The sequence below is a fragment of the Nicotiana tabacum genome, chromosome 10, assembly GCF_000715075.1.
Source record: "Nicotiana tabacum cultivar K326 chromosome 10, ASM71507v2, whole genome shotgun sequence".
Lineage (NCBI taxonomy): Eukaryota > Viridiplantae > Streptophyta > Magnoliopsida > Solanales > Solanaceae > Nicotiana > Nicotiana tabacum.
Window position 1 is genome coordinate 91,741,413 of NC_134089.1, and position 27,146 is coordinate 91,768,558.

Genomic DNA, 27,146 nt, shown 5'->3' on the forward strand with positions numbered 1-27,146 from the left:
ATGGCATGCACAGCGGATCTTCGACCTAGTCTAATAAATCAATCTGAATCCGACTCAATGATGCAAGAGGACGTTTGTGACAATGAATCTGAATGTGACGAAGGTGGAGCCTTCGAAGGGATAAACCGAGAACTGTACCAATTTGAGGAAAAACCCAAACCCAACCTAAATGACACTGAGGTTGTGAATCTAGGAGACGCTGATAACGTCCAAGAAACCAAAATTAGCATCCACATTGAGCCGAATGTCAGGGAAGAATTGATCAAAACTCTCACGGAATTCAAGGATGTTTTTGCATGGTCATATGATGATATGCCTGGATTAAGCACCAATTTAGTGGTTCACAAACTGCCCACTGACCCGGCATACCCTCCGGTCAAGCAAAAACTAAGGAAATTTAAAACAGAAATGAGTGTAAAGATCAAAGAAGAGGTGATTAAGCAGTTGCAGGCGAAGGTCATTCGGGTCACTCGATATCCCGAGTGGTTGGCCAATGTGGTACCAGTCCCAAAGAAGGATGGAAAAATCAGGGTGTGCATCGACTACCGCAACCTCAACAAAGCAAGTCCCAAGGACAATTTTCCATTACCCAACATCCATATCTTGATCGATAATTGCGCTGGGCGCGAGATCAGATCCTTTGTAGATTGTTATGCGGGTTATCATCAGATCCTAATGGACGAGGAGGATGCGGAAAAGACAGCGTTTATTACGCCATGGGGAACTTACTGCTATCGGGTAATGCCGTTCAGATTGAAGAACGCCGGGGCAACATACATGCGAGCAATGACTGCTGTGTTTCATGACATGATACACAAAGAAATCGAGGTGTACGTAGATGATGTGATCATCAAATCTTGGCGTCAGGAGGACCATGTAACAGACCTAAGGAGATTTTTCCAAAGACTCCGAAGGTATGATATCAAGCTTAACCCGGCCAAATGCGCATTCGGGGTTCCATCAGGAAAACTGCTAGGACTCATCGACGGGGGATTGAGTTAGACCCATCCAAAATTGAATCCATCCGAGATTTGCCACCGCCAAGGAACAAAACAGAGGTAATGAGTTTGCTGGGTAGACTCAATTACATCAGCAGGTTCATCGCTCAACTCACCGCAACTTGTGAGCCCATATTTTGGCTGCTGAGAAAGGATGCTGCGGTAGGTTGGACGGCAGAGTGTCAGGAGGCCTTCGACCAAATCAAAGGGTATCTGTCTAATCCACCCATATTGGTCCCGACTAAGCCAGGGAAGCCTTTAATTCTTTATCTGACGGTCCTGGAAAATTCATTTGGTTGTGTGCTGGGGCAACATGATGACACAGGAAGGAAGGAGCAGGCCATCTACTATCTTAGCAAGAAATTCACAGTACATGAGGTCAAGTACACTCAACTCGAGAAAATATGTTGCGCCCTAACTTGGGTAGCTCAGAAGTTGAAGCACTACCTGTCTTCATATACTACTTATCTCATATCCCGTTTGGACCTGTTGAAGTATATCTTTCAGAAACCTATGCGCACAGGAAGGTTAGCAAAATGGCAAATTCTACTCACAGAGTTCGATATCGTCTATGTGACGAGGACAGCCATAAAAGCCCAGGCGCTGGCCGACCATTTGGCAGAGAATCCCGTTGATGAAAAGTACGAGCCCTTAAGAACGTACTTTCCCGACGAAGAGGTAATGCATACAAATGAGATGGAATTAACTGAGGAACCGGGTTGGAAGCTTTTCTTCGATGGAGCTGCAAACGCGAAAGGGGTTGGAATAGGAGCAGTACTCATTTCTGAAACAGGACGCCATTATCCTGTTACGGCTCAACTACGCTTCTATTGAACCAATAATATGGCCGAGTATGAAGCTTGCATTCTGGGTCTGCGCTTAGCTGCAGACATGGATGTCCAAGACGTCCTGGTCTTGGGAGACTCGGACCTCTTGGTACATCAGATTCAGGGTGAATGGGAAACACGAGATCTAAAGCTCATACCATACCGACAATGCCTGCATGATCTGAGCAAGCAATTTCGATCGGTGAAGTTCAAACATATCCCGAGAGTTCACAATGAGGTTGCGGATGCCTTGGCCACTTTAGCATCAATGCTGCACCACCCTGACAAAATGTATGTTGATCCTCTGCACATCCAGGTCCGTGATCAGCACGCTTATTGCAACGCCGTAGAAGAGGAACCGGATGGCGAGCCCTGGTTTCATGATATCAAGGAATACCTCAGAATGGGGACATATCCAGGACAGGCCACTGGAGACCAAAAAGAGCCCTTCGGCGTTTGTCGAATGGTTTCTTCCTCAGCGGAGGAGTGTTGTACAAAAGAACCCCGGATTTGGGATTGTTGAGATGTATAGATGCCGGTCAAGCCACGACGGTTATGGCAGAGGTACATGCTGGAGTTTGTGGGCCACACATGAGCGGATATGTATTGGCAAGGAAAATCCTTCGAACAGGGTGTTATTGGCTCACTATGGAACACGACTGTATCACTTTCGTGAGGAAATGCCATCAGTGCCAGATACATGGAGATCTGATTCATTCTCCACCAACAGAGTTGCATGCGATGTCAGCGCCCTGGCCGTTTGTGGCATGGGGCATGGATGTCATTGGGCCCATCGAGCCGGCAGCATCCAACGGTCATAGGTTCATTCTAGTGACCATTGATTACTTCACCAAATGGGTTGAGGCTAAAACCTTCAAGTCGGTAACCAAAAAGGCAGTGGTGGACTTTGTTCATTCCCATATCATCTGCAGATTTGGGATCCCAAAAGTAATCATCACGGATAATGGTGCGAATCTTAATAGCAGCCTGATGAGAGAGGTATGCCAACAATTCAAGATTACACACCGCAATTCCACCCCATATCGTCCCAAGGCGAATGGAGCGGTCGAAGCAGCCAATAAGAACATCAAGAAGATACTGCGAAAGATGGTGGAAGGATCCAGACAATGGCACGAGAGATTACCCTTTGCTTTGTTGGGTTACCGCACTACCGTCCGGACTTCCATAGGTACAACTCCTTAATTGTTGGTGTACGGAACTGAAGCCGTAATACCAGCAGAAGTTGAAATTCCGTCCCTCCGGATTATCGCTGAAGCCGAGATTGATGATGATGAATGGGTCAAAGCTCGATTAGAACAGTTGAGCCTGATAGATGAGAAAAGATTGGCAGCAGTGTGCCATGGTCAACTATACCAGAAGAGAATGGCGAGAACATATAATAAGAAGGTGCGCCCTAGGAAGTTTGAAGTAGGGCAGCAGGTATTGAAGAAGATCCTCCCGCATCAGGTCGAGGCAAAAGGCAAATTCGCCCCAAATTGGCAAGGGCCTTATATCGTGACCAGAGTATTGTCCAACGGTGCTTTGTGTTTGACAGATATCGAGGGGAGATGTGTCGACATGGCTATCAATTCTGATGCAGTCAAGAGATATTATGCGTAATTTCTTTAATTATGGCAATTATTGGTTCGTTTGTTTGTATTTGGCATTTATTGGATAATGAGATGACGGAGACAATTCTTTCTTCTATCCAAACACTTTTAACCCTTGCTTCCCCTTTTGAGCCTTAAGTTATTCTTTCATACCCCTCTTTTGGAATCACTAATGGAAAAGACATGGAAAAGAAGAAAAAAAAAAGAAAAGAAAAAAGAGAGAAAAAGAAAAGAAAAAAAAATCTTTAAAGGAAAATGAAAAGAAGGATAAAGAAAATAAAAAAAACAACAAAGAAAAAAGAAGATAAAATCATAAGAAATACAAAACCGTGGGAACTACGTTTGACCTGATTCCTCAAAGAGGATACGTAGGCGCCTCACGGCTCAGTCATAGTGTGCATCATAGTGAATATAGGATGCATAATGTACATAGTGTGCATAATAGGCACAATGTGCGTAACGCACATAGCTCAACATAAGTGTAAAAAAATAAAATTCCCCAAGCAAGAAAACTGGGGCAGAGGTTATGTTTTAAGTTCCAACAAAGGTTTGATTCCAAAAGTTGTAGCAGATCACCCATCAAATTATTTCATTTTTTGATAGCCTTTCTTTAACCCCACACCAAAACCAACATCGACGTCCAAAAGACCTCCCGATCAATATCCAAGAGATGCCAAGTCACACAAATAAGGCCGAGAATAATGCACTGATCCCCAGCAAAGAAGAGGATCGTAAGACTGGGAATGAATTGATGGTCAAAGGAATCTCCAGAAGAGAGGGTCGTATCGACAACACCCCGATTCCTCGATAAAAAATAAAATGAGAGAGTCTTATCGGTGAAAACCCTCACAGACACCGAAAGGCGACATAAGATGAAGAATAAAATGAGAGAGTCTTATCAGTGAAAACCTTCACAGGCACCGAAAGGCGACGTAAGATGAAAGATATGAAATGAGAGAGTCTTATTGGTGGAAACCTTCACAGGCACCATAAGGCGCCGGGAGATGAGAGAAAAGAGAGAGTCTCATTAGTGAAAACCTCTCGAAGGGCACTATGAGGCGACAAGACAGATCAACAAAAAAGCGACCACATTCGCAATGGACACTCATTTATCATCCCCAGCAAGTCAGACCATCGGGCAAATCGATTGATACAAATAGACTGGGTCGGGAATCTATGGTGCACGTCATGATCACGGGGACCAGTCATGTCCTCCAGATAAGTTCTTTTGAGTTTCTTCTCCCACCAAATATTGGTTCAGAAAGATTTTCTCCCTTTTCTATCTTTTATTTCTCTTCCTAAAAAAAATTGTCTTGAAAAGAATTTTTCAAAGCTTACTACCAGAGACCGAAGGGGAATTCATCCAATGCAGGATAACACAAACAGTCTTAAAGGCCGGCCCCAGTCAATGCAATGATCGTGCCTGCCAGTTTTAGAGGAAGTAAGCTCCTAAAGGGAGTGGTTTCGGGAGTAAAAACAGACTCCCACAGCATGTGCTTAAAGAGAAAGCAGGAAAGGGGATAAATTGAAAACCAACCCCAGCAGGCTAGAAACCCCCAGCAAGCAATTTTGTCCGCCAACCGATTATGGGGACATAGAGCAAGAAAAGGGGAAGAGAGAAAAATCATCCGCTGGAAAGGCACCTTCTACCACCACGATTGAAACTAACTAAATCCTTTTATCTGCTGCAGGAAAACAAAGGATTGATAATGGCAGCAAGACGCAACGCCAGGGAAATCACCAAAAACTGGGGCAGAAAATTTTCTGCCGATTGTCAAAAATTTTCTCGGAAGAACGGGGAAACAATTTCAATACATTTAAGTTCTAGGTCGCTCACCAGTATAATGCGGGAATACATTTAAGTTCTAGGTCGCCCACCAGTAAAATGCGGGAATACATTTAAGTTCTAGGTCACCCACCAGTAAAATGCGGGAATACGTTTAAGTTCTAGGTCGCCCACCAGTAAAATGCGGGAATATGTTTAAGTTCTAGGTCGCCCACCAATAAAATGCGGGAATACATTTAAGTTCTAGGTCGCCCACCAGTAAAATGCGGGAATACATTTAAGTTCTAGGTCGCCCACCAGTAAAATGCGGGAATACATTTAAGTTCTAGGTCGCCCACCAGTAAAATGCGGGAATACATTTAAGTTCTAGGTCGCCCACCAGTAAAATGCGGGAATACGTTTAAGTTCTAGGTCGCCCACCAGTAAAATGCGGGAATACTTTTAAGTTCTAGGTCGCCCACCAGTAAAATGCGGGAATACTTTTAAGTTCTAGGTCGCCCACCAGTAAAATGCAGGAATACATTTAAGTTCTAGGTCGCCCACCAGTAAAATGCGGGAATACATTTAAGTTCTAGGTCGCCCACCAGTAAAATGCAGGAATACTTTTAAGTTCTAGGTCGCCCACCAGTAAAATGCGGGAATACTTTTAAGTTCTAGGTCGCCCACCAGTAAAATGCGGGAATAATTTTAAGTTCTAGGTCGCCCACCAGTATAATGCGGGAATACATTTAAGTTCTAGGTCGCCCACCAGTATAATGCGGGAATACGTTTAAGTTCTAGGTCGCCCACCAGTATAATGCGGGAATACATTTCAGCTCTAAATTTTGGAATCAGTAACCCCACCTGAAGGCGGAAGGTTACAACAGAGACCCCCAAGCAGGAAACAAAAATCCCCAGCACCAAGAAGCAGAAGGCTGCAAAGGCAAGCGCGCGACTCAAAAAGAAGAAAGAGCGCGCCTTAAAAGAAGCAGTTCGGGAGCATTATAGCAGGCCCAATATAACAATTTTGATGAAAAAGCCATACCACTAAAGAAACCATTGAAAGGCTTAAAGAAGGGGGCCATGTCCCCAGCAGATCAAGAGCGGTGATGAAAACTGACATTCAAAAAAGGCGAAGGACCAGTATCATCCCCCAAGTCCACAAAATAAAGGCATCGGAGGAAAGCATTAGCCGACAAGAAAGCAAGGCAACAAGAACAAGTTGAAGATAGATGAGACCTCATGATCCATAGTCTAGCTTAGCTTCTTGTTTTTCCTTTCAGAACAATGTAACAGGGAGATCGGTTGAGCGGTAGCATCCTACAGCAGCATGCAACAGCGCACAACAGCAGCGAGCACTACAATCACACGGTAGTCCCAGCTACCAAAATTTCCCGAACTACATTGACCTGATTCCTGTTCAGCCCAGGATATGTAGGAAACCTCTGAAGCAAAGGTTCGGTCAAATCTTTTTCAAAAAATGCTTCACACGGAGTACTCGGACGAGCAAAAATCGCCCGCTTTATCTTCGCGCGAAAACCCTTCGTGTCTTCGTGCAAAGAGGGGCAGCTGTAAGCACGTGATTTTTGCCTCACGGACAATAACTCCAAAAGAAAACAAAAATAGTGACCAGTGACCTCGCTGTACAAATTTTCAATTTTTCACGCCATGTGCTGCTAGTCATCTGTGGTTCGGCCCGTGTTGCAATTAATCTTACAAAATACAAAAATAAGTACGCCGTGTGTAATCAGGCCGTAGTCCGGTTTTAAGAGAAAACTCACAAAAAATATGCAGCTTTTACTCTAGGCTGTGGTTTAACCATTTTTAAAATTCTATATATGTGTGTCATTTGTTGTAGGTGTTACCCAATATGTGTATAAGTTTATGTTAATTTTTTACATTGTTTTGGGAATTTTTGTTAATTTGTTGAATTAAAAGGGAAGGGAAAATCGGTTTGGGCCCAAGAAATAAAACAAAAATAGGCCCAAACCAGCACTCAAGTCCAGTCCAAATCCGGCCTGCCCAAGCACCAATTCAAATGACGCCGTTTCAGGCAAGTCGATCTGAGCCGTCTAAACCCCTTGATCCAACGGTCCACATCCGCACCCGTAACCCGACCTGTTTAGCCGGTCTAACCCAACCCACTACTTATACCCAAACGACCCCATTCTAATGCCAAACGACCTCGTCTCACCCCTCACCATCAGATCCCAGCCGTTGAGATCAGATGATCTAACGGCCTGGATCCAATCCTCTACGCCGTATATAAACCTTCCCTCACACCCCACGCCCCCTATCCGAACCCCCCCTTCACTCATCTCCTTCCCCAAGCCTTGAACCCCCAAACCCTAGCAGCCGCCCTGATATCCTTTTCACCAGAACCCGGCGGCATGAATGCCGGTGACCACCCCCTTCACACCCCTGAAACATCTAACCACCCTGAGCACGAATCCACTAATCACGTACCTCGAATCACCTCCCATCGTCTCGAATCTGGATTTGAAGATTCGAGACAAAACTCGATTTATACCAAACCTCACCATCTTCGTACCAGACAATCCCCTGACCTCTCTTGTGACCAAACCAAGCTTGGTTTGGTCCGAATCTACCCACAACTCCTAAAAAACCAGATCTGAAGATCCAAAACCTAGAACACGAGTAGCCTTGGAATCCGGCCGGTCTTGACAGGGGTTTGAGGTCTAATAGACCTTAACCAAGGTGTTCTCATGTGAGAACACCCTGGTTAAAATTTGTTCGGCCTCAAATGGTCAAAGTTGAGTCAGATTTGGGTCAGTTTGGTTTAAACATTTTTCGGTAAGTTTTTCTTTTCCTTTTTGTTTTATTCAACTGCTAATTAAGTTGTTAACATGCTTTGTTGTGATTGTTTGTTATTGTTTGATAGTTTTCTTAATTTCTTTCATCTCTGTCAAAGACCTTTTATTTGGTCGATTGTTTTCTGTGTATGCTCTGAATGTATTCTGTGGTATACATGATCGTCAATTAAATTAGTCGTCAAATGAGTTAATTCATATAGGTTCCCAGTGATTGAACAAAGTTGTCTGAAGTCATTCGGGACTCTGTACGTGTTGTTTATATGAACGATTGATTGTTATGTGTTACGATTAATATAGTCGAGTCGATGTATGTCGTCAATTAGTTTCAGTCATTAATGGTAACAACTTGATCCGTGTTGTTTATTTCTACTGTGATCGTATTTGAATCCCATTAGGAACTGAATTGTATTGCCTATTGGTTTTGTTCAAATTTGAATTAAAAGAACATCTAGGGGGTAGGTTATAATGGCAGTTCAGACTTTGAGCTTAAATGGATGCCATGTTCACTTAGTTCAGATGGTGGGCAGCATACGTATGGTCAGTTGTTTTGGATTAAAATAGTCTGACAGCACATGCTGTCAGATTATATTCCTGCTGCCCATACTTTGGTTAAATAAATAAGGGATTAGGACACTTTAACAACAAAAAAGAGAGAGGGGCTGTCAGGGATTTCATGGGAGTCTTGTTATTTAAAATAAGTGAGTGGAAAAACAACAGGGAGGGGGGAATTCTGAGTTGTTCAGCAGGCTGTAAAGTGCTGGGATTAGGCTATAAGAAGGGGGACCTTCCGTTAGAGGAGGGAGGATTTCTTTGGAGCCTAAAAGAGGAGGTTCTTCTGGAAAAAAAAACTTAGTCTTGAGAGAGGTCTTGTTAGTTAAAGGAAACTGAAAAAATATAAGGAAATTTCCAGAAACACTGTAACCAAACACTGTCTGAAAACTACAGAAGAATTCATATTGGTCAAGCTGTCTTGGCCAAGTTCTGTTATTTGCCCTGATTGAGCTGCTTGTGATTGTTGAACTGCTGGTGTTGCTGCATCGAATACTTTGTTATTTCTGTTGTTTCACTACTCTTTTCTGGGATTACTTGTTTGGTGCTCGACCATCTGTTGGTTTTTCTTTGTTCTGGAAACTGTTGCTGGTTGTCTGTGGACTGTGGAAAACACTTGTGGTTGTTGGTTTGTTGCTGTGTTGTTGCTGTGTATCTGTTGTTGCTGTGTTTGTTGCATACTGCCCAGCTGATCATTCCTTTCTTCTTTTGTTCTCTATACCAGGTACACAACCAATACACTGTCAAATGTAATTGGAAAATTGAGCATGAATACAAAAAGAAAAAACCTGAAGTTGACTTTCATACATAGATTGTTACATTAGATATCATGTACTGTATAATAATTTTCATTCCTATGTTGACAATAGAAGTAGCCTGTATGCCCAGTGTATATCAATATAGATTAGCTGAATGATAGTTTATATATGTATGCTGATAGGTGAAAATATTCCCAATGAAATAGGTTGTATCTTAGACTTAGTTTAACTTTGTAATATGTCCTTTAATGTAGGCCAAGCCTGAAAATCATACTCTACTAGTTAAGTTCTTCCCTTTCTGATAAACTGCTTCATATAACTAGTAAACCATGTTTTAAGACAAAGAACACGGAGACTGCAATCTCAACCTCACGAAGGTCGAGCCCAGGTCGAAACAGACCAAGCAGGCCTGCATCGAACAAACAATGGCCCAGGTCTGGTCCATCACGCATGGGCTGGATTTGGGCCCTTGATTTTTGCTCGGCCGACTGTGTACGTGGTCGTGCTTCTGATTTTGTGCAAGCATTTGGAATTCTGTATAGATAACTTGCAAGCATGTAATTAACTAGGGCTATCTATTGTTTTCAATTAGTAGAGACAAACGCAACAAGAAACGTAGTTGCTATAGGATATTCTTTTAAAATAAGGACGAGATGAGCCTCGACAAAAATAAAGAAAAACGCACAAATTGCGGGGCCCTTGTTAAATATATATATGTTGAAGCATTCAGTCCCTAAGGTGGGTCGTTTAGCAAATCTCACGACCCTCCCGGAATAATAACGCGATAGCCTCTTTAAGCGCGTATTTAATAATTTTACCTTCCTTAATTCGGGTGCACATTTATGTGACCCAAATCCAAATCTCAACCGAGTCGAGATATATCGATAACCACGGGTACATTGATGTAACGTGGTTCGAGATATGTTTTCACGACGTTGCAATTCTCGTAAAAATAATAATAATGACAAAAGCGGTTAAAAGATAAAATTTGCACATGGTTCATAATTGTATTTAAAATCAGATAATCAAGCCAAATATAACAGTTGAGCGACCGTGCTAGAACCACGGAACTCGGGAATGCCTAACACCTTCTCCCGGGTTAACAGAATTCCTTATCCAGATTTCTGGTATGCAGACTGTAATATGGAGTCATTCTTTTCCTCGATTCGGGATTAAAATTGGTGACTTGGGACACCCTAAATCTCTCAAGTGGCGACTCTGAAATAAATAAACAGATCCCGTTTCGATTGTCCTTTAATTGGAAAAACTCCCTTGCGCCCTCACGGGCGCGGAAAAATGAGGTGTGACAGCTCTGGCGACTCCGCTAGGGACTGATTTTACCCAGAACCACTGGTTCAGGGTTCAAGAATTCGAGCTTAAAATAACTGTTATAGTTGGCTTTATTTTTATCTGATTTTTACATGCTCCGCTTTAATATTATCTGAATTGTGTATATAAAACTGTTGCGAAACCCTTCTTCTTTCTGAGTCTTCTAAATTTATGGTGTACACGTGCGCGTGACCCACCTTTCTGTTAGAAGTCATACCAAATAAGACGAAGTTGGGACAAGTAACTAGGCCGGGTAGACTTTCGTGCTCCCGGTACGTTACCCCCACTTCGGCTCAAACTGTCCGCTTGAGTAAGCCAGGTTTAGAACAATACGCCTCAGGTTTTTACCTAGAATAACTCAGCCATGTACCAGATCCCTAGTAGGAACGTCTATTTGCATCATGTACATCCGACCTTGGAGACTCAACACAGGGGTTGGGTCTGTCTAGGACAGGTGAACCCGAAATAAAAAGACCATCCTGATGCATCCTACTTGCTACCTGTGCATTCATTTGCCTCGAACATGCTTGTTGACCGGCGTAAATGAAATCATGGTGAGAACTGAGGAATAAAATGGGTTGCGTTTTTTTTAAAAAAATAATAATAAAAAAAATAAATAAATAAATAAAATATAGTTTCAAATCTTGAAATAAAGGTATTTAATCTTGAAAGGTATTTAATCTTGAAAATAGTTTGAAAAATTCCCAAAATAGTTCTAAATCTTGAAAATAGTTTTAACTGAAAATGATTAGAGTATATTTTCAAAATGAGTCTTGACTTTATTAAACTAAATTTCAGATACAAAATGAGCACCACACAAAACCCCTCATCCACAAATACAGAAGAGTTTCTATTCCAGCTTCAAATGTGGTGGTGTGAATTAGGCGAAGATGGTCAAAAGTGGGTCATCAAGCATTTGGGAAATCTCCCGGATATTATGAAAGTTAAACCCCGTGATGATCTGATTGCGGCATTAGTAACTTTTTGGGACCCTGTTCACAAAGTCTTTCGTTTCTCTGACTTCGAGCTCACTCCTACATTAGAGGAGATAGCTGGATATGTTGGTTTTGACGGAAGTTTAAGGAATCAAAGCTTGATATTCACAAAGGCTCCCTCGGTACATCGATTCTTCGGTCTTCTGAACATCAGCAGTCAAATCAGGAAAAGCAATGTCATCAATGGATGTTGTTCTTTCAACTTTTTGTATACAAGGTTCGGAAAGTCAGATGGGTTCGAAATTCATGAGAAAGGCCTTACTAACAAGCTAGACAAAGACGCATGGCAGGTTCACCGTCGCTTCGCCTTCATGGTGGCTTTTCTAGGAATCATGGTCTTCCCAAACAAAGAGCGAACAATCGATATTCGCACCGCAAAGGTTGTGCAAATCCTCACCACCAAAGAAAACCACACCCTTGTCCCCATCATTCTCTCAGACATTTATCGAGCTTTAACTTTATGTAAAGCAGGAGCGAAAGTCTTCGAAGGATGCAAAATTCTGTTGCAAATGTGGGTGATGGAACATCTCCAACAACAACCCAAGATAATACAGTATGGGCCAAGCAACGATAATTGCATCGAGGGTTATGAGGAAAGAGTAAAAAATTATCAGGTTCCAGAAGGGACAGAAGCATGGGTATCTCATCTAAGGACTTTAACGGCAAATCAAATTGAATGGACTTTGGGATGGCTCCCGATGAGGGAAGTGATACACATGTCAACCTCAAATAGTTATCTGCTACTATTGGGATTGAGAAGCATCCAGTCGTATGCGTCATTGAGAGTCCTAAGACAACTAGGGAGATATCAAGTAGTTCCTGATGATGAAGATTTGAGTACGCAAGAAATCGAATTGCACCCAGAAGCCACTATTCCTGAGGCTCTGCTCTAGCAGATGTGGAATGGATGTCGATACTTGAAAAGTGATACTCAAGTCCCAGACACATCAAAGGGTGAGATAAATCCTGGATATGCAAGGTGGTTCGAGAAACGATCTCGCGTGGATGATGTACCAGAACCTGAGCTAAGAAGGCCAACCAAAAGACCCCATATTCAAAGCTTTAATGATAAAATCCAAGAGCGGTTGATCTGGGGAGAAAAAGAAAAGGGGTACAAAGCAACTATCCATGCCCTAAAGGAAAATCTAAGGAACCTCAGTCTGGAGAAAGATTTGCAAGCACAAGAAGCTGAAGGCGAGAAGAAAAGTCTAGCCTGTGAGAATGAAAGTCTTCATGCTCGATTTCTGAGAATGAAAAAGGCTTCTGAAACGCCAATGAGGAATTGGAAGGATCAAAAAACTATCGCCAATCTTTTTGAAAGAATGCAAGATTATGATTCCGTTCTTGCTGCAAATGAAAGGGCATTGAGCAAAGCAAAAGAAAGGATCCAACAATTAAATGGAGAAGCCAGATCTGATAAGGAACGCCAAGATAGGCAATCCGAGAAAGACATGGCACAATTCAAGAAGGAAAAAGACCATTGGATACGATCAGAAGACCAACTTCGTGCACAACTAGAAGAGGCAAAAAGGTACAGAGAGCATCAACAAGCAGACATTGACAAAGAAAGAGCGCAGGCGAGACTAGAGCAGGCCAGACTCCGAGCTCTACTAGAGTCAGCCCTAGATCGTGAAGACCGTATTAGAGATATAGCCACCACTCGCCAGCAGCAATTGCAGAATCAAGGCCAACATCTCCAAGATTTCAGAGCACAGATCCACGACCTGGCGGTCTACACCTCTCAAAGTTATGTAAACTGCCAAGGAATGGATTATGAAAGGTTTACAGAGCATGCACCCACTTTTGCCCGTCATCTAGCAGTGGAGTTGGAAAGGATGTATCGTACGTTGGGAGGTCATCCAGGTCAAGCCCCGCCTTGAGCAAAAGATCTAATAATTTACAACACAAGTGGAAAGTGGGGCACGTTGTGAGATGTTAAGAATTGTATCTTTTTATTTCAATTTAAATGTGTGTATTTCAAGACATTTTCTTACAAAGTTTTCAAATGTAATGTTTGTTCATCTTTTTATAAATGAAAATATTAGCCTCATGGCAGAACTACGCCTGGTCTGATTCGCGCGGGGACGTGATACGTAGGCAATCCCCATAAGATTCGAATGCTTTAATAAATAAAGAAAAGAAAAAACAAAAATAACAATAAAAGGACAAATGAGCAAGCCGGGATGACGCATGTTGTTCGAAGCAAAGCATGTAGAAACGGTTAACTGCCTAGGAGCATGGCATCCTTTATGTGTTATGATCAAATCTGTTAAACTCTAACGCTAACAAAGTTTGTTGTCGTCTGATCCAGACAAGTTAGTTGTTAAAGAACTCTGGCAACACACTCCTATCAAACCAGATCCAAAGGACCGATAGCAACAAGCATGACTACTTCAGAGAATAGTAATGAGGAAGAGAGGCCGATGAGCCAGTTGTTAAAAGAAGCGATGGAAAAGATTGAAAGGATGGGACTAGAGATGAATGCAATGCAGCTAGCCATAGCCAAAACACAGAAGAGCCCTGAAACACTGGGACACATGCCAGAATACCCTCACTCCGGCCCTTCCACAAGCCGCCCAAATCCCCTTTATCATCAAGAAAGAAGCCCTCATGATTCCCAAGCTCCACCACCCCATCAACCTCTCCCAACACCCAATATTACCATTTTTGTGGGACCAACATCAGCCCCTTTTCAAAGAACGACCAGTGAGCCATTGTTTCAGGCTCATAATACACAATACTATCCCCCCGAGCCTACGTTTCATGCTCCCGAGCCACAGACTTACAATCCACACTTGGAAGTGCCGGCAGAGATTGAGAAGCCGGTCAAGGCCCCTGAACAGGATGAGGTATTGAGAAAGTTCAAAAGCCTGGAGCAGTCTTTCAGGAACTTTCACGGGCTGGGCAACCAAGTCAGCGTAGCATACAAAGATCTGTGCCCTTACCCAAACATCCAACTCCAGGCTGGGTTCAAGATGCCTAAGTTTGATTTATATGAAGGGCACGGTGATCCCATGGCACATTTGCGGGGATTCTGTAGCAAAATGAGAGGGGCAGGCGGCAAGGATGAGCTGCTGATAGCTTATTTCGGCCAAAGTCTGAGCGGATCTGCACTAGAATGGTATACCAGGCAGGATTCCAGCAGGTGGTACACGTGGGATGATCTGGCGCAGGCTTTTGCAGGTCATTTCCAGTACAATCTCGAGATAGTCCCTGACCGTCTCACATTATTGAGAACTGGGAAGAAACCCGGGGAAAGATTTCGCGAGTTCGGATTCCGTTGGAGAGAACAAGCAGCTAGAGTCGATCCTCCCATGAGAGAGGGAGAGATGGTGGACTATTTCTTACAAACATTGGATCCAACCTACTTTGGCCACTTGGTGACAACAGTTGGAAAATCTTTCAACGAGGTGGTCAAGATAGGGGTCATGATAGAAGAAGGTCTGAGGTCTGACAAAATCTTGAACTATTCGGCACTCAAGGCCACAACCCAGGCTATTCAAAGCGGCACGGGAGGTGCGCTGAGAAGAAAGAAAGAAGAGGTTGCCACGATCGAGGCAGGCAGTTGGTCCAGGGCTGGCCGGCCACACTACAACCAACCCAGTCCTCACAGGTCAAACTACCCATACAACCCACCACAAAATTTCTATCCACCTCGAGAACCACATTGTTCCGTACACCAGGCCCAAGCATACACTCAGATCCAGGGCACTTTACTCCCTGCACCTTGTGTGCAGATCCAGGGCAGTCTCAGGCTCAGTAGATCCAGTTGATCAGCAGATCCAGCCTCTGGGAGTATCGAGGTAGCTGTACGGCGTTCGCAGCCATTGATCTTCTCCCTCCTATCCTATCTCTTTATTTACGCATTATCGGACTTTGGATATACCGTGTATTAGGATGATATTCTGTATTCTAGAGGCTCAGATTCGTGACACCGGGTCCTAATGAGATTATATTGTGTATTTTGTTAAAATCTTCAGTACTTTAATCTTGCTTAATTGATATTTCTTTCCGCTATTTTTGATAAATTGGGTTAAGCATTGAATAATAGTCGGGCTTGCCTAGTAGTGTGCTGGGCGCCATCACGACCGGGATTTGGGTCGTGACAACTTGCCTCCTTATTATGATCACTTTGATCATTTACTCATCTTCTTTATCAAGAAGTTCTATTTGAAACCGATTTGTCTATACGCTTTAAGCGTACCACAGGCTTTGTCCTTCTAGGACTTAATATGAGCATTTGCAATGAGAATATAATTACTTTCTTTGGGTCAGCAAATGCGTATGGAATGCTTTGCAATATATTGCAAATGAATTATCCTTTTATGAACTTCAAGTTCATATTATCCTATTCGAGGATCTATATGTATAAATAATAATTCATTTCATGTAACTTTTTTCTCAACTGTTGTATCTTGTCTTCCCCTCATGTTAGAAAAACTAACTTGATTCCTCAACTTTGAAAATCCATCTTTGTGCATTATGGTGTTAATGAAAATATACACCGCACATCAATAATAATAAGATGAAATTATTTAGTTCTTGACCCTGATCCACTTGTGAGGGGAGAATGCAATATACTTTCGTATATAACATATATCAAATTGATATATATAACTTTGTTCTCATAAGAAATAGTTTAGCTATTAAGTGGAGGCACTCAATAAATTATTTTGCTAAACCAACTGTGATGTAAACCAACTTATCAAGATGAACTTCTTGAATAGAAAATCTGAAAATTATGCTCGAAATTAAATTACTGAGCAAGTTACCTCGCAAGCACCGGCCAGGTTGAGGGTTAATAATAATCGCACATGTAACCATCTCATAGATGCATCTTATGTGGTATACATGGCAGGTGAATGGGTCCATATTCACCTTTGATATTTCCAGAATTCATGGGATTCAATCCCAACTTTAGTTGGTCAATTAATTAATGAGAACAAGCAATATAAGAGAATTCGTAAGGAACTTTCTAGTTCTTTAATATTTACCCATGTGAATTCTCTATTATTTTTGCACATCATACTTAAATTGATATGGCTAAACTGATTATGCCAACTGAATAAATTATCAATATTGATAAGTTCAGGTTTACACCATGACATGTGCAATTATCAATAAACTCCAAGTTTATTATGATATAGGTTTTTATATCAATAAATATCCACTTTAGTGTGGTGTTCTTTTATTTGTGTAGTACAAACTGGAGAATAAAGCGGGTAGCTTTTCACATATATATTATCCCGCTACAAGTTGTAGTAATAGAAGATATTAAATTTTTCCTTTATTTATAGTCTCAATATAATCAACCGCTTTCGCGTGTACTTTGGAAACTGAATTAGTTTCTTTGAGACTTACTACAACACAATAAATTGACATGATAATCAATTGTATTCCTCCAAAATAGTAATAATTGACTCTTCCAGAGCTCTCAATTAATTTTGTACTACCACAAATTCATCAACATCCATGTGATGAATATCTCTTTTAAAGAAAAAGTTATACCATTATGGTCATGGTCAAATTATATGCAAGATCTGTTTCTTGCATTACCATTGTCTTTTAATAATCACATTGCCATAATATTTTGGCGTACAATAAGTACGTGACCGGTGATCATTCATGCCATAATAATGACATTATTTTCTTATTTCATCTCAAACCTCCATCTAGAGGTGAGTGTGGTATATTCACTACCACTAGCACATTCATATTCTCCCAAGAATGAATATGTATTCATAAATTAGATGTTGTCACATTCACATCATTAATGGACCATAATCATCTATATGTGCTTTATAAAATCTCATGTCAAATCGATGACAAATATTACTTTCACAGAGTGAAGGATTATTTTGAGAATCTTTATTATTCTCAATATCACAATAATGACGATTAAAATTTCGTCTATTATCACGTCCACATCCATTGATACATTCATAGTAGTAATTTTGTCTTCTTTCAGACTTATCACATACTGCTATCACATTCTCTAAAGGGAATGAGAATGGAGTAAATTCAATTGGACGGATTTTCAATTCTTTGCCCACAATCATATATGAATTTGATCATGACAAGACATAGAAATTTTACCACTTTGGGTGGTTATAATTTCTTTCAAACTCCATTAGAGTTGCAATCAAAATTTATCGTCTTTGCTTGTATTTAAAATCAAATTATAGAATGTCAAGAATTTGAAAGAGAAAAGTAAAATACTTACCTTAAATCCAGAATTTAATCATGAAGGAAGTTCATAGAACAATTGACAATCATTATGCTCAATCCCAAAGCTTCTACTCAATTGGTTAGAGTCTCGTGCTGATTACGTGTTATAAAATAATAAAAGAAGAATAAGAGTATTGCAGAGAAAAGTAGGGAGAGGGAATTCTTATTGATTTTTGGGATGATTTACAATGGAATAGGACCCTCTATTTATAGGGATAAGGTAACTTAACCACCAAGTAATAAACCCTAGAATCTCTCTAGAATATAGACATTCACCTTAAATAGAATTCTATTTATAACAAATAATACTTTTTTTTGTAAATAAATTCTGAGTCTCACCGAAAAATATTGCTCAAGAGAGTTCCTTTTCCCATTCAAAAACGAGGGGTATCCTTTCCCAACCTTCAAAGGTTAAGGGGGTAAAATGACATTGACTCAAGAGGGGTAAAATGACATTGACTCAAGAGACTTACTTACTTATAATCCTATTCAACTTCAAGTACTTTTTTCCCCTTAAAATTTTAACCAAATATTGTCCAAACGCCTACTTAGGGGTCAGTTTGTTCACATGCTAATTATGCGGGCAAGAAAATATATTGCACGATTGTTTTCTTGAAAGTATGATACGAGGAAACAAAAAAAGGATGTAAGGTAAAACATATTGGTAGGACTTATGTATTTTGGTTATATTTTGATAATAAGTGATGTAATCGTTTAGTTATTCTTAGAAGTAAATATAATCTCGAATATTGAAACATAGCACGTCTAAGGGTGTGTGTGGTATGATGGAAAACGTTTTCCACAGAATATAAGTATTTTTTCTTATTTATTCTTTGGTGTTTGGTAAGTGAGCGAAAAATATTTTTCCAAGGACATTTTATATTATTTATACAAATACTATAATCCTAGACTTGGACCTTAAACCTCAACACCTAACCCCTGACTCCCGACCTCGTACTCCGACTTTGACCTCATCGCCTAAGCTTGACACCTGACACACGACACCGGCCTCTATGTTTTAGTAGCAAAGTCCAGGTTGGGCGGGGATGGGTGGCGGGAGTTGATGACTCGGGGTAGAGGGAAGGGGTTGGACGAGGCAGGCGAAGGAGGGCCGAGGGTGGGTTGGTAGTGGCGGTGGTGGCGGTGGAAGAGTTTGCTAGGAAGGGAGATGTGGACCGGAGCATGGGGTTGAAGGGTGGGCAAGGGGTGTTGAGGTGGGGGTGGATGGGGTGAGGCCAGAGTGCAAGCTAGTAGGTCGGGGTCTAGGGGCCCAGGGTGGCGAGGGTGTGGATTAGGGTGTGACAGTAGAGGTGGGGAAGGTTGATAAAGAATTTTGGAAAATATTTTTCCTCATGTTGGTAGGGAAGCAATTTTCCTCCAATTAGAGGAATTTAAGCTTATTAAAAAAATATTTTTTATAACATTTAAGCCAACCAAACATGAGAAATTGATATCTTTTTAGAAATTATTTTTCTTCATATCAAACACACCCTAAGTTCTAAAACTTTGTATTAGATTCCATTGGTTGCTCCCTTAAAGAAATTTTAAGGGTATTTTAATTATTTTAAGGTGAAACCAAAGCACATGACCAAACTTAAAGTTCATCAAACATTGAACGGACTTGGACAATTCTTTTATATTTTTACAACTAATTTTGGGTGTACCGTAAGAAGAAAATGATGAAATAGAGTTATTTCATGTTAAACTGTATATTTTTGGAGAATTTCATTTATATCAAGGGAAAAGGTACTGATATATCCCTCTACGTTTAATAGTATCCCCCATCATCATGTCAATTAAAAATCCACATGGAAAGCCAACTGGAAACTAATGTCTTCTTCTTCCTAAAACCTCCATATATGTAATATCTAGGGTTTAGTTAAAAAATTAAAATTTTCTGCTCTCTTCTCTCCTCCTCTATCTTGCTTTTGGTTCCTGTAAAATGTCGCAAGGAAGTTCTTCGTCTCATATTATATGTCACTGTGATATGATAGCCAGCCGAATAAGTTCCACAACTATTTCTAATCCTAGATGAAAGTTCTATAAATTTCCTAAGCCTAAGGTTTGTTCTTGATGTGGTAAAGTTTAAATTTTATATGAAATAAACTTTTAGTCAAGTCTTAACTGTGATTTCATACTATTGACAGATTTATTCATGTGGGGTATTGGGAGTGGGAAGATGAAGTTTCCCCAAATTCACTTATATATGCAATTCGAGAATTGGGTGTTGTTAAGTGTAGACATTGAGAAATCGAAGCAAAAAGTAGCTGCCATGGAGGTTACAAACAATTCTCAAGTGGTTAAAGTTTCAACCTTGGAAGAAAAGGTATCAAAGATGTCGCTCCTTCTTCTGATTTCATCGGCATTTTTTCTGGGTTTCATTGCAGCTTCGATTGTCTTAGGAGTCGTTTTTTTTATGTTGTTAGTTGTTTTATTATGTTCGCTTTATTTAGTGTTTCAACTTTTTTGCGTCAATATTTCATGTTACTGCTAGTGTCCATTATTTCTGGAATTAAATTATTTTGTGTTAATGTTTAATGTTACTGCTAGTTTTAACTTTTAGTGCAATGAATGTTGGTTTGTAAATGTCATGTTACTGCTGGTTTCAACTTTTAATGTCATGTTACTGCTGATTTCTGGTCGCATATATGGACATAATTTCAGTAGTGTTACTGCTGGTTTTAACATATGCTAACACATGACATCCATTGTCAATAACAATTTTAACTAAAAAAGCCAAACACATAACTTTATCAGTAACATAATTCAACAACATTCATTAAGGACTGCCAAAAACTGTAAAGTGCAGTTACATGGACAAAAGAAATGTCACATTTTAACTCCAAAACCTGTCACCACCTAGGTAATAATATGACATTCACTGTAACAGTTAAAGATCCTAAATTAAGTTAAGAATACTGTCACATGCAGTAATTAGATTACATAAGACACCAAAACTATCACGACATTCACATGTTCAGATTTGTGAATTGCCATTTCTTTTTCATGCCATCAACTTGGTCATTCTTTGTCTCTCCAGTTGGTTTCCTGTTATAGAAGCTTTCTCTTTCCATGTGAGGTTCTTTGGTGAGTATGGAAGTTATGTTGGCTCACTCACACCATTGGCATCACCAACAAAGTTGATAGTCCTTATTCCAGTTGGTGCCAAACTTGCTCCCTCATTTGGAGTCTAGTTGTTGCTTCTGACACACTCCTTGGAATTAGAGGGGGTCTGGATTGTCAAATTCTAGATAATCAAAATCTGAAAATGTGGATGCACTGTTGATGGATTGCTTCCTTGGCACAGATGGCGTTGGCATAAACCTGTATTGGGGTCCTATATTGCTACTGGATTGACTTGCTTAACTCAATTGACTGGGTTGGGGTGTTGTTAAGTGCAGCTCTTCTTCAATAGTTAGCCTTGCAGAAGGTGTAGATCTGGTCATGCTTCCATCGCTGTCTTCATCAATCAATGATCTTGGCCTCTTCTTTGTCTTACCACCACCCTTTGGCTGTTTTTCTTTAACAGACTATCAAAGTAAAAAAAAGTAAAAGCAAGAAATGCAATAAAAAGAAATTAGGTTAAAGTATTATTGTAGTAGAATTATATTACCCCTTGAATTGTGCCTGTCCACATGTAGAACAAGTCATCACCCTTCCTTTTCTAGATTGAGACCAATCCCCTTGCCTATTAGTTGCCTCATTCTTTTATCTAGTTCTCTTTACCTTACGCCTACCAGCCATATTCACCATCACTGGTGGCTCCATTGCATGAGCTGGATCTATATTCCAGAACTTCTCTCCTCTCATTGGTTGTAACTTATGTGAATAAGTTAAGAGAAAAGCCTCCTTAGTGTACCACCAATGAATCTCACTCAAAGGATCTAACTTCTTATATAGCAGTTCCCTGATAGCATGAGGACATGGGATTCGAGTGGAGTCCCATGTCCTGCAAGTAAACTTTTTCAACTCCAGGATCACTCTGTGCTTTTCAGGTCCTTTATCCACCTCATAACTAAATTATCCATTGAAGTTAACACTACATTTTTGTGCAATCTTCAAGAACTGGTTATACAACTTCATAGTTTGAGGACTAAACTCTATTTCCATGTCATCACATTACTTTCATGTTCTCTCAACATATTCATCACCTTAACCCGTATGTCTTCAAGCATCTTTATAATAGGCTTGTGCCTAGCATCTAATATCCAAGAATTAAAGGACTCTATTAAGTTATTATCAACTTGTTGGTTCTTGTATACTGTGTCAAAGTATGCTCCACACCATGACTTGGGAGGATACCTCAACAAGTCTTCAACAGCTTCTTTATTCAACTCCCCCAAGTTCTTCAATTGGTCCTTAAAATCTTCTTTATAACTGCTCTATGAACACCACCAAAGGTACTTCTTCAACTCCCCAGCACCCCATCTTTTGCCCCAATTAGCCTCTACGTGCCTCACACATTATCTCACACAGTATCTGTGGTGTGCATCAGGAAGGACATCTTGCATTGCCTCAACCAAGCCGTACATATTAGTTGATAAAAAATAACATTTAAGATAAATTTAAAACTGAAAGTAATAATTAACAACAAAAATTTAATATTTTGGAAAAAAAAAATATAGTACCTTCTGCATGTCTGATATAAATGTGAATCCTTCTTCCAACTTGAGGTCTAATGAATGCTTCAGCAAGGTCAAGAACCAATTCCAGGTAATCAGTTCCAAATAACTTTTTTTTTCCACAATAGCCCAAGCTATAGGATAAAAATACTTCAGTGAGTCAAGAGTAACAACAACTAAGAGTTGGCCTTTTACTTTTCCTTTCAAGAATGTTCCATCCAAGCCAACAAAGGGTCTTAGCCCACTCTTAAACCCCACCTTTAGAGCATGAAAATAGATATACATCCAAGAAAATCTCCTATTACCTTCAGCAAGTGCATCCTTGGATGTGTTAATTATGACATCACTTCCTGGATTACTTATTCTCAATTCATTAGCATATGCCTCTATTTTGTTAATACTCATCAACAAAACTACCATCAAGACGTTTCAGGATCATTCTCTTGGCTCTCTTACATTTTGAATGACTGACATTGATGTTGAAAGTAGTTTTTAGAGCTACTTTTTTCTCCTTAACCTTCATTTGGGAAAGTCTTGCATTTTGGTCTTCAAAAATTGTGGTATGGTATTATAATCAACCCTTGGGTTATCAAATGCAGGGTTACACTTATGCTTTGCCTTCAGTTCTAATACTAACTCCAGCATCATTTTTATCCTTAGAAATGTGACAAACAAAGGGGAAGCCTACCTCACATCTATACCTTAGCCTCTTAGTATTTTAAGTTGTGTTGAACCATAGCAATTGGCTAAGCAATAAAGATTTATCACTTTTCTACCCTCGGGTATATCCTTGAATGACATTCCCTTATATAGTTCCTTGTAGTCAGTCAACCTATTACCACTTTCTCTTATTTTGTAGCGCAAGTGTCTCTAAATCTTCAGAATCATAATCTGACTGGCAACTATCATCTTCACCTTCATTTGAACTACAATCAGTAGCACCCTGATTATCTACTGTGGATGATTCAGTGTGGTCAACAATATTAGGAACATTAACTCCCATTTCACTATCCTCAACAGCAAATAGATTAATGATGTTGAATTGATCAGAAACAAAAGACTGTAAAGTCCTAATACCCACATCCTCATCTACTTCATAATATTTACCAGAAAGAAAATATACTATTAGTTGTTGAACACCAACATATCTAACTTGGAAGTATACTCATCTACTATATCTATGAAAGACAGAAGGTCAGAATCATATTGTTTCCAGCTGTGTACTAATTTTCTTGAATATACCACTTCTGGCACCCTAATCCAATCACCTCCATAATGGAATAAAAGGTCTACATCAACCATATCTGTAACCTGCAGAATAGATAATAAAAAGGGATAAGAAACAAAAAATTAATAAAGTACAGAAACATAACTAAATAGAATAATGGTTGACAATAAGGGGTCGGGACCACGTAATGAAATAACAAATTAAATAGAAAAGGAAATCACACAACACTCTTTCCAGCTAGAAACCAGTAGAAATGATAAGGGCAGGCACATGATTCAAATAAAGTAAAATAGGAATGAATTAAAAGATTTGTGAAGTCCCACACATTGAAGGAGATAGTTGTCTTGAGCCTCAATAAACAAAGTATATGGGGGATCATATTATAAAATTAAGAAATCAGTAATGTCTCACCTTCTTAAAGACACATGCATGCCAAATTGGGGACCATATACCCTCATTTCTGCTACAAACAACAATAATAACTACTTAATACCTCTTTCCCCAAGAGATATACAACAAACAACCATTGAAAATCATAAACTAAGGAACTTCAGCTTTAGAACTCGTGAAACTCTAACCCACAAACCAGAAAAAACAATACCACAAATAAACCCTAACCCACAAATCATAAATCAGAATACCTAAATAAACCCTAACCCACAAACCAGAAACAACAAAAACTCAAAAACATATGAGAAATGGAATGAAAACAAACATGCAAACAAAAAGAATAACAAACAATTACACTGAGATAAATAAGTGGTAGCACCAGAATCAACACAAATATTTACATTTTAAAAGCCATCTGGAACCGATAATCGTCAAGGTACAAACAGAAACCCTGACAGTAGTAACACAAACCCTCGAACAAAAATCAAGATAAATACAAGAAATGAAGAAAAAATAGAAGAAGAAAATGAAATCAAAGTTTAATAGCAGTAGAAAAGTTGTACCTTTGAAGAAGTTTACAGCCAAGTCGGTAGTGGAACTTCACGTCCAAAATCGCCTATCCATTTAGCTCTCAGAATAATCGAGAATCATGACCCTCTTTCTATGATAACCGGGTTGAGGGTTTGTATATTAATGAAGAAAATGGGTCTAGGTAACGGGTCACTGATTGGGTTAATAATTTCCACCGCGTCATTTTTAACTAAAGCCTAATTGACACTATGGACAGCCGTCCAAAAAAGGGATAATTTAATCAATCAGGTTTAGTGACGGTAAGCCTTTAATTGGGCTGAGAGTAAAACTACTAACTAAAGTAGAGGGACATATCAGCGCACCGATAGGCTACAAAATGTTAATAACATCTTAAGAAGATTTTTCTGATATGTTTACCCCGCACCCGAGGACTTACATGCATACATTAAATTAATATAATCTTTTTCTTAAGAGGAATTTTTCTTTCTTTTTTTAACGGCATCTTTATCACTACTAAAATGGAAAGAAAAATTAATTAGCCTTTTAATAGCTACAAGAACAATTCACGATATCTTTGGAAACTTTCATTACATCAATTTTTTACGGGGGTACGAAATGTTAAGAAGATCTTTTACACATGGGTTCAAAAATTACCCTTTTGGGCTTACCCAGGATTAGTCGCGGTAGTGAATTTTGGATACTAAATGGTTAAACAAAAAATCTGCATAATTAAAAAGTAAGTATTTATATTTGAGCCCTTATACAAAAAAAGACTTTGTAGATATATCTTATGCTCTTACCAATGTCATATTCAATATCTTTTCTATATTACGAATCTTGAAAATTTATCTAGCAACGCAGATAAAGGAAAATCCGAAATCTTATTTCCATTTAAAGAACGATAATGCTTACTTGATCTTATAAATGTGATCCAATATTCTTGCATTGCCGTTCCAAAACAAACAACACTATTTTCATCATTTCAGAGTTATCATCAATACGATATAATGTCCTTCTCTGCATTCGAACAGCAACTCATGATTCAAAGTTATCCATTCATGGTACACACACACAAAAAAAAAAAAAGGAAGAAGCTTAATTATTTTGTGTTCATGTTTTCTTCTTCTCATTTTACGTTCATTTTCTTTTATCTTGTTTACTTCTTTTTTACTATGTTAAACCATTAACTGGCGGATGCATGTATGATGAAGCAGTGTCACGCGACACCGCTTCGTCAGAAAATTTTACTATATATATATATATATATATTATACTATAAGAAAACGGATAAGTAAGAAAAAAAAATGACATTATTTGATATAAATTGTCTCTTGGTGCCTTGGTTATGTGTTTGATTTTGCTCTAGGAAGTCATAGGTTTGAACCTCAACTAGCACATTTCTTTTTGCAAATATTTGAGACAGTCTCTGTGGTTAAAAAATGATTAAATATTAAATAGAATTGAAATCAGGACCTTTTCAAATTTAAGGCTTAACAAATTCAATATACTAAGGTTATTTTTAGTCCAAAAGTATGATAATTAAAGTTATTATTTGTTCTTCTATAAATTTCGACATCGCTTACAAAAATATGTGTTTACGCCCTTGCATTAACAGACTTGCGTTTTGTGGGTTAACAATCGCACTTCAGGATGGCAAAAAACCGTGGCGAAAGTCTTCAAAAATGTCTATGGTATTTTTGCACTTTCTTTTTCTATGTAATAGCATACTTTTGTATTATTCATAGCAACATTTCTGTTACATTTTTTTTGAAATGTTGTTAGGTATCAGAAATTGTAGAATGAATGGAGATGGGATGATTGAAGTGTCAGGAAATATGGATCCAAAAGTACTACTAAAAAGGCTAGGAAAAGCAGAGTTATGTTGGTTTCAATTTGGAGAATGTTCAAGTAATCTTTTTATTACCCAATCTGATTACTATAGACAAGGATACTATTATGGAGGACAATTAGATTTAGATGGTAGGTTTCTTCATTATAGAGATCAGTTTAATCCTCAATTAAGACGACGTTCAAATAAAAATTACCATGACAATTATTATTATTATGATACTGAATATGAATGCACTGTGGCGGCACAAGCACGGGAACGACGTCGTCGGACTTTGATGGCGTCAATAGCCGATAACGGCGTCTCCTCTTGCTGTTTGATGTAATATAGGAGTAGTATATTTTATGTCTCCTCAGTAAAAAATTATTTATTACTGAGCGTACAGTCATGAATGAACGCATGTATATATTATATGGTTTTTATTTGATGATATTGGGTATCTTAGGATTTCATTTCTTAATTATATTTTATTTTTAGTATTAACGCTGACAGATATCTCTAATACCGGTCTTAAGTTATGAAAAATCCTCACTCTGCCTGTGTAAATTTAAACCCTCAAATTTAATCCAAGTAATTCATATTATTATTTTGCTGCATGTAATATCCTAGGGGTTGTTTGGTTTGAGTTATAAA

At 39.3% G+C, this 27,146-nt stretch overlaps 2 protein-coding genes across 4 annotated transcripts; one reads left to right on the plus strand and one right to left on the minus strand.

Moving 5' to 3' along the window:
* The first annotated feature begins 19,817 nt into the window (after positions 1–19,817).
* On the plus strand, positions 19,818–26,943 carry LOC107774679 (uncharacterized). Its single transcript, XM_016594299.2, has 4 exons — positions 19,818–19,955; positions 20,041–20,219; positions 26,280–26,355; positions 26,447–26,943. The coding sequence occupies exons 2-4, from the start codon at positions 20,049–20,051 to the stop codon at positions 26,836–26,838; spliced, it is 639 nt and encodes a 212-aa protein (XP_016449785.1). The 5' UTR covers positions 19,818–19,955; positions 20,041–20,048; the 3' UTR covers positions 26,839–26,943.
* On the minus strand, positions 20,643–24,833 carry LOC107774680 (uncharacterized). Of its 3 annotated transcripts, none has more exons than XR_012695638.1 (4): positions 24,697–24,833; positions 22,522–23,826; positions 21,507–22,397; positions 20,643–21,423 (listed from the first exon to the last, which is right to left on the minus strand). XR_012695638.1 is itself a non-coding variant. In XM_016594302.2 (4 exons), exons 3-4 carry the CDS (start codon positions 22,933–22,935, stop codon positions 21,256–21,258), a joined length of 582 nt encoding a protein of 193 aa, XP_016449788.1. In that variant the 5' UTR covers positions 22,936–23,826; positions 24,155–24,203; positions 24,697–24,793; the 3' UTR covers positions 20,643–21,255. The 3 variants fall into 3 exon arrangements, 2 of the variants coding, with proteins under 2 accessions (XP_016449788.1, XP_016449786.1); XM_016594302.2 differs by lacking the exon at positions 21,507–22,397 and adding an exon at positions 24,155–24,203 and having other exon boundaries at positions 24,697–24,793; XM_016594300.2 differs by lacking the exon at positions 21,507–22,397.
* Positions 26,944–27,146: the final 203 nt, after the last annotated feature.